This window comes from Taurulus bubalis, assembly GCF_910589615.1.
Source record: "Taurulus bubalis genome assembly, chromosome: 9".
Classification (NCBI taxonomy): domain Eukaryota; kingdom Metazoa; phylum Chordata; class Actinopteri; order Perciformes; family Cottidae; genus Taurulus; species Taurulus bubalis.
Window position 1 is genome coordinate 15,604,062 of NC_136597.1, and position 6,000 is coordinate 15,610,061.

At 42.1% G+C, this 6,000-nt stretch overlaps 1 protein-coding gene across 1 annotated transcript in view; it reads right to left on the bottom strand.

Annotated features, from left to right (window-relative positions):
- The window catches only part of slco3a1a (solute carrier organic anion transporter family member 3A1a), a 33,099-nt gene extending 27,464 nt beyond the window's left edge, over positions 1–5,635 (bottom strand). Inside the window, exon 1 of the mRNA XM_079223475.1 lies at positions 5,305–5,635. Coding sequence (XP_079079601.1) covers positions 5,305–5,463 — 159 coding nt within the window. The 5' untranslated portion in view covers positions 5,464–5,635. The remainder of the gene's footprint in view (positions 1–5,304) is intronic.
- Between the last annotated feature and the right edge of the window lie 365 nt (positions 5,636–6,000).

The following is a 6,000-nucleotide window of genomic DNA, read 5'->3' on the forward strand; positions in this document are numbered from 1 at the left end:
AGCCAGGAAAATTGGGCCTATATTCCTGGAGAGGCCATGCATGTGTTAATCATATGTTGTAAACTGTAGTTTCCATTGGAATATCTTGAATAACAAGCTGTACAGATGTTCCACACAGCAGCTCCTCCCTGGAAACAGGCCTCTGTTTATGATTAGCCAGGCACAGCAACATTTAGCTTGAGTGAGAACAGCTCATCACAAGCATCTCTCTCCTTCACCAGCTGTCATCCACAGAAGAGCTAGCGCCTACCAGCAACTCCCAGCGCCCAGTTGTTTGATAACTGTAGTTTTCACAGTATGAACTAGAAAAGGCGCACGTATAAGGTGCTGTATTGGGTGATTAAACGATATTGCCAAGACTAAATTAAACTTACCAAGCTTTCTGCTTGCGTAGCAGCCATAACTGGGCACCCAAATTATGATGCAGTATGCTGCAGCAGAATGTGAAATTAGCAGTGGACAGACACAGAGGTGCACACTAACTCACACATGCATACAAATGTACGCATATTTGCACGCACGCACGGATTATAATGAAATATTTGTTTTCAGTGTGTGAGTACATTAACTTTGTAAAAAATACTAAGTTCATAATATTTCAAGGTTAAAGACTTTATAATCCATCTGTTATAAAGCAGAGCAGGCTTGTGTGTTGTGTGGGAACAGTCTCTCTGTACCATGTGAACCACAGCGTCACATTTAAACAGTTATGAAGCTATTTTCAGATCTGTCCCAAACTGCCCTTGAAAGGGCATCACAATTTTCCATTTCCTCACTGACACCGTCAAAGAGTTTTGACTGAGCTCAACCAAAAATAAAAAAAGGCCAGCACAAACATCCCTTTCATTCAGTGCTTGATGAATCAACTTGTGGTTCTGCTGTTGGAAAATGCTTTTCATCAAATGCGCAATTGTGTAAATGTAATGTACACAGTTGATGTGGATTAGATCAGAGTGTGTTTAAAAAGGGAAATGACCTTTTGAGGCTTCATGGAGGCCGAATGTGGTGGTGACTCATCAAAAAACAATTTTTCTTCATGCAACAACACTTAAATTTTACTTTCACATTAGTATCACACTTTGCAACATCTTACATATATCATCAGTAAGTTTCTTCTATTGGAAAAATCGAAAGTGTGTCTTCGCTTTATCCATTATTTGGAGCTTTTCACAATGCAATCTTCTATTTAGGGTTTAATGTTTTTACTAATTGATTTTATTCTCTTATACTACAATCTGCCCTTAAGCAGAGTGGAAACCATTTTCTCTTCAGTCTCTACTGATACCTGTTAAAACATGAGCAGTTTCTACAAATGCTATCAACATTGCTCATTGTTCTTTACTGTATGTCCCCTTTAGGTCAATATTTAACGCAAAACGGGCGAGTAAGTGAAACAAACACTGGACAGCCTGTCTGCTTTGTAATTACAGTTGAAAAAGGGAGTCGTCTTCTGTGACTTTCGAGAAGCAGAAATGACAGCAGGTCATTCTGCAGCTGCTCTGGACACAGCTGCAGTGACTCCTTCGCAACACATCAAAGCATGGGGAGGATGATCGCTGGGGGCGGTTCGGGCCGGAGTCCTTTTGATGACGTTGAGTTGATAGAAAACTTCAGGCTGAGTCATAATGTCCCCACGGGTGGCTCTTTCTCACTAAATACCAACCTACTGGACAGGCTGCATTTACGCTCGTCTTGGCTGGGATCTCGCCATCCAGCTCTTAGAAACAATGCCGGGCCCGAACAACCTGTTGACACTGTGGCTTTGGCTCAACACAGACAGCGACACTGCAGCAAAATTATAGCAGAGCAATCCAAGCACATCCCATCGGCTGAGCAGTGGAAACACTCTGGATGAGTTAAGCCCTCTTCTCCAGGTTCAACATGTTTATGCACTTCCACTCTGACTCAAACAGGCCGCCTTCCAGGAGGAATACACCAAGAACAAATTATATAGGAAAAATCGAGTGGATTGCATACTGGTCAGTGGTTACAGCTACATTTTCTCCATATAACTCAAACTGGGGAAATGTTTCATCTGTTCCATGGCAACACAACAAACATCGTCATGTTGTGGAACACCCAATCAACAGAAGGACAAGTCTTATCCAAACACAAGGATTCCTGACTTTACCAGACTTCTTTTTTCAGGATGTACGGACAGGTTCTATGTTACCAGCTAGCTGCTAAAAATCAATAAATCTCATTGAGGTTTAGCACTGACATGAAAATGCTGAATTGGTGTTATTTGTGAAAGCACAACAGCTGTCTAGAAACATTTGCATTTAGTTTTATGAGGTGAAACCTACTGAAGGTTAGCTGAAGGTGCTTTACCTGCTCTGAAAAAGCTAAAGAGTTGTTTTATTGGCTTCTAAAATAAGCTACATCTATAGCCTATACATGCCATGTGCATTCAGTGTCATACTTTTCTTTATCTTTGATCTTTATTTTCTGAGCATGAGTGAACTTTTTTTCAGTTCATGCATGCGTGTGCAGAAAACCAAAATAAATTGCCTATTTATTGATACTTAACACCCAAATAATTCTGACTGTTTTTAGCAATCATCACTTTGGATCTTCAAACGTATACCACATTCTCAACAGCACCTGGTGCTAGCTACTCTGTGGCCTAAAGGCGGAACAGCAATAATAAATTACCTGGGTGATAGATGTTTGTATATTGACCTGAACTATTGGACATCTCGGCATAACTTTAGTGAATGAAGAAATAAAATGACTAAATAAGTAATATCTGAACAAATGCATGTACTGTTGGATTGGATCACACTATTAATGCTGATATCTCATAACTATTTGGGCTTCTCTCACAAAGCTCAGCTGGTTCAGTGCGACTGCAGTTTGACAGATTTGATCAGCGGAGACGAACACAGTTCAGGTTCAGGTGTTAGTTGTACTTCTCAGCTCAAGCTCTGGCGTGTCAGAATTGGTTCTTATCAGGGCGTATGCAGGTGTTAAATAAACCTGCATACACAGAAGTCACAAATTAAGCTTCTTCGGGCTTCATTGATAGTAAACTGCAATTAAAAGCCGATGGAGTTACTGCAGTAAAGTGTGACGGAAAAACATCTGTCCCTGTAGCTTTATTATTGGGTAAAATGAGACAGCTTTGGAAGCCTATAATTTGTGTAAAACCTTATCAATCGCATGATGGTTCGAGGATCAGATAGATCTCGAACCAAAGATTATTTTTATTCTTGACGCATGATTGTATCATGTCAGAAGTCAGTGAAAAAATGTAAATGTGGTGGAATGTTTGCCCTTTTTGCTTGAAAAAGGTCAAACATGAAAAAGGAGACAGTCAATTACCAAAATAGCGTTTCTGTTGCTGGACTTATCTTTTTTGATCTACATACACCTATTTACTATATAGTCCCATGACTCCATAACAACTACAATCAATCAATATACTAGTTGTAATTAAAGGAATTGAATGGCTCGTGTTGTACCTTCTGCAATACTGAAAAATCTATGTCTAATTGAGCTGAAACGATCAAATTATCAAATAGACAATCGACAGGAAAATAATCTGCAACAATTATGATAATTGATTAATCATTTCAGTCATTCATCAAGTACAATTAGAAGAACATTTTTGTTTCCTTCGTCATACATTTTAGTAAACTAAATACCTTTTGGTTTTAGACTTCTGTTTGGACAAAAAAAAACAAAGGAGATAGTGAATGGCATTTACCCCATTGGCATATTTTTTGGAAATAATGAAATTATTATTATTATAATCACAAGATGCATTAATTCAGCATCTCATACACACAAACTGTAAATATAGCAAAGTGACTTTCTGAAGAAAACCCCAAATTAATCTAGAAACAATGAATACATCAGTACTTCTGAGGTATTCGCCCGTGCAGGTTGACCGTGTGTTCACTTCCAGTCAGGCTGCTAAATCAGGACGCCCAGCATGCTGCTAAGTGTCTTGTACAGTAAGCAGCTCACAGAAAGCAAAGGGGGCCATGATAGCTGAGTTGTGTCCCTTCACTGCCAGCAAGCACTCTTAAGTCCCATCATCCAATCAGAGATAGCCCATGTAGGTCGACACCAGTTCACCAGATAGTCACCAAACCAGTTACCTAACGTCCTACCGCTCGTAAATAAAGCTCAATGTAAATTAGCTCTGTTGTGTTGACGAACTAAAGTATGCCAGAAAGCATCATGTGTGTAAATCATTAAAAGCATCACCTGGTTTAAAGTTCAAACTGTTGTCAAACAGGTGTCCAAAACAAATGCAATATAAAAAAGCCGAACAAATGCCTCTTTTGAAATGAACATTAAAGAGGAAGTCCTCTTGAGGAAATCATCCTAACTGACCGAGTTGCTGTCGCTGCTCTGAGCTGCAGGATGCTTGATGCTCAGCAGGTCCACTAACAGAGAAGATAAGATGTTCCACTCCAAATATGGCCACTGCATTTAAAGTGTAGTCTAACTGCTAGCAAGACGAGGAAACAGTGTTATTCTTGGAGAATAAACACGTCAAAACTCAACGTTCACGTTGGTCACCTGAGGTTGCGGAGCTCCTTTGGGACGCTTAGAGGAATATTTGGCAGCACTTCGGAGCGTTGTCCCACAAAATCTATATTAGAGTCTCTGAACAAGTTAGGATCTTTCTACGTTTTGAGGTTATCACAGTAACTGCAAAACAAAAATACACATTTTGAGGTTTTATAAGAAGAGGGGACATATTAAAGACCGTATTTGTAATACCACCATGATTAGGTATATGTGTGATCAATATTTAAAGTAAAAGAATGAGCAAAACAATACCAAAAAGAAAGAGGAAGTAAAGGGGATGGAAAGGGGTCCTTGACCTTGAATTGACATTTGGGGTAAAATTAGCCTACTACTAACTGCTGCCTTTCTGAATATGATAACACTGCCAATATCAACGCTAAGCAGGGCTGTAAGGTCAGCGTTTAGCTAGTTGCTGCCTGGTTGATTGAAAACGGGCTCAGTCTGGATTAATAATAAACAGCCTATAAAGATAAATGATCATGGAACAAAAGCAGCATTGTATTTTCTCACAACTATTACACACGAGGCACAGTTGAACAGCATGGAATATGTCCTGCAGACTGTGCTTTACAGTAAAGTAGAGATGTTTCTATGTCCTGCTACGTGTCACTCAGTCCGAAGCGAGCAGAGCAGCAGAAACCACAAACGCAAAGCCCGGACCTGGATGACACGAGTCTGACTATAGGACCCGCAGCGGCGGCAGGCTCTCGGTAACAGTCCGAGTCCTGCGCGGTGAGCTCGGCGTGTTGTTGCACTCACCAGGTATGCTCCGACTGTGCCCTGCGCCAACATGAGGGCGCATTCCGATATCAAGAATATCTTGATATTTGAGAAACATGAGGAGTTTTTGCGAGGGCCGTCTCCTTCTAGCATGTCCTCGCCGCTCCGGTCCGAGTCTCGCTGCTTCTTCACCTGCATCCTCGCCTCACTTTTACCCACACAGCACCGCGAAAAACCGAAGCACACAGGAGGGTGGCCGTCGGGGAAGACACTGGCAAGTACAGCGTTTCGCTTTCCCACCTGAAGACTACATTCGCGGTGCTCCTCGTCGCTAATTCGTCTTCACACACGCTCGAGCTACGAAACACACGTCCAAACTCCTCGGGGCTCTGCCGGTAGTCTGCGTCTAAACATTGCCGCGTCGTCCACGCGCAGGAACATGTGAACTCCCTGAAGATGTTAGCGAAGGCAAAAGTGAAGTAAGCGCGCGCAAATCTCTGTCAAATCGCATGTTTCGTCGCTGGGGGGGCGTTCGTGGGTCTCAGGTACAGGAGAAGGGTCCTGGTTAAAGGGTCCTTCCTCCTCTTCTGGTTCTTCTTCTTCTTCTCTTCTAACTCCTGCCGCTCCGGACTGACGCGGTCCTTCACGCACAATGACTGCTCTCCGTGTCTGCGCTCCCACCTCCCTCTCTCTCCTCTGTCGGCACGTGCACGGCCCTAGAGGCGCTGCGTGGCA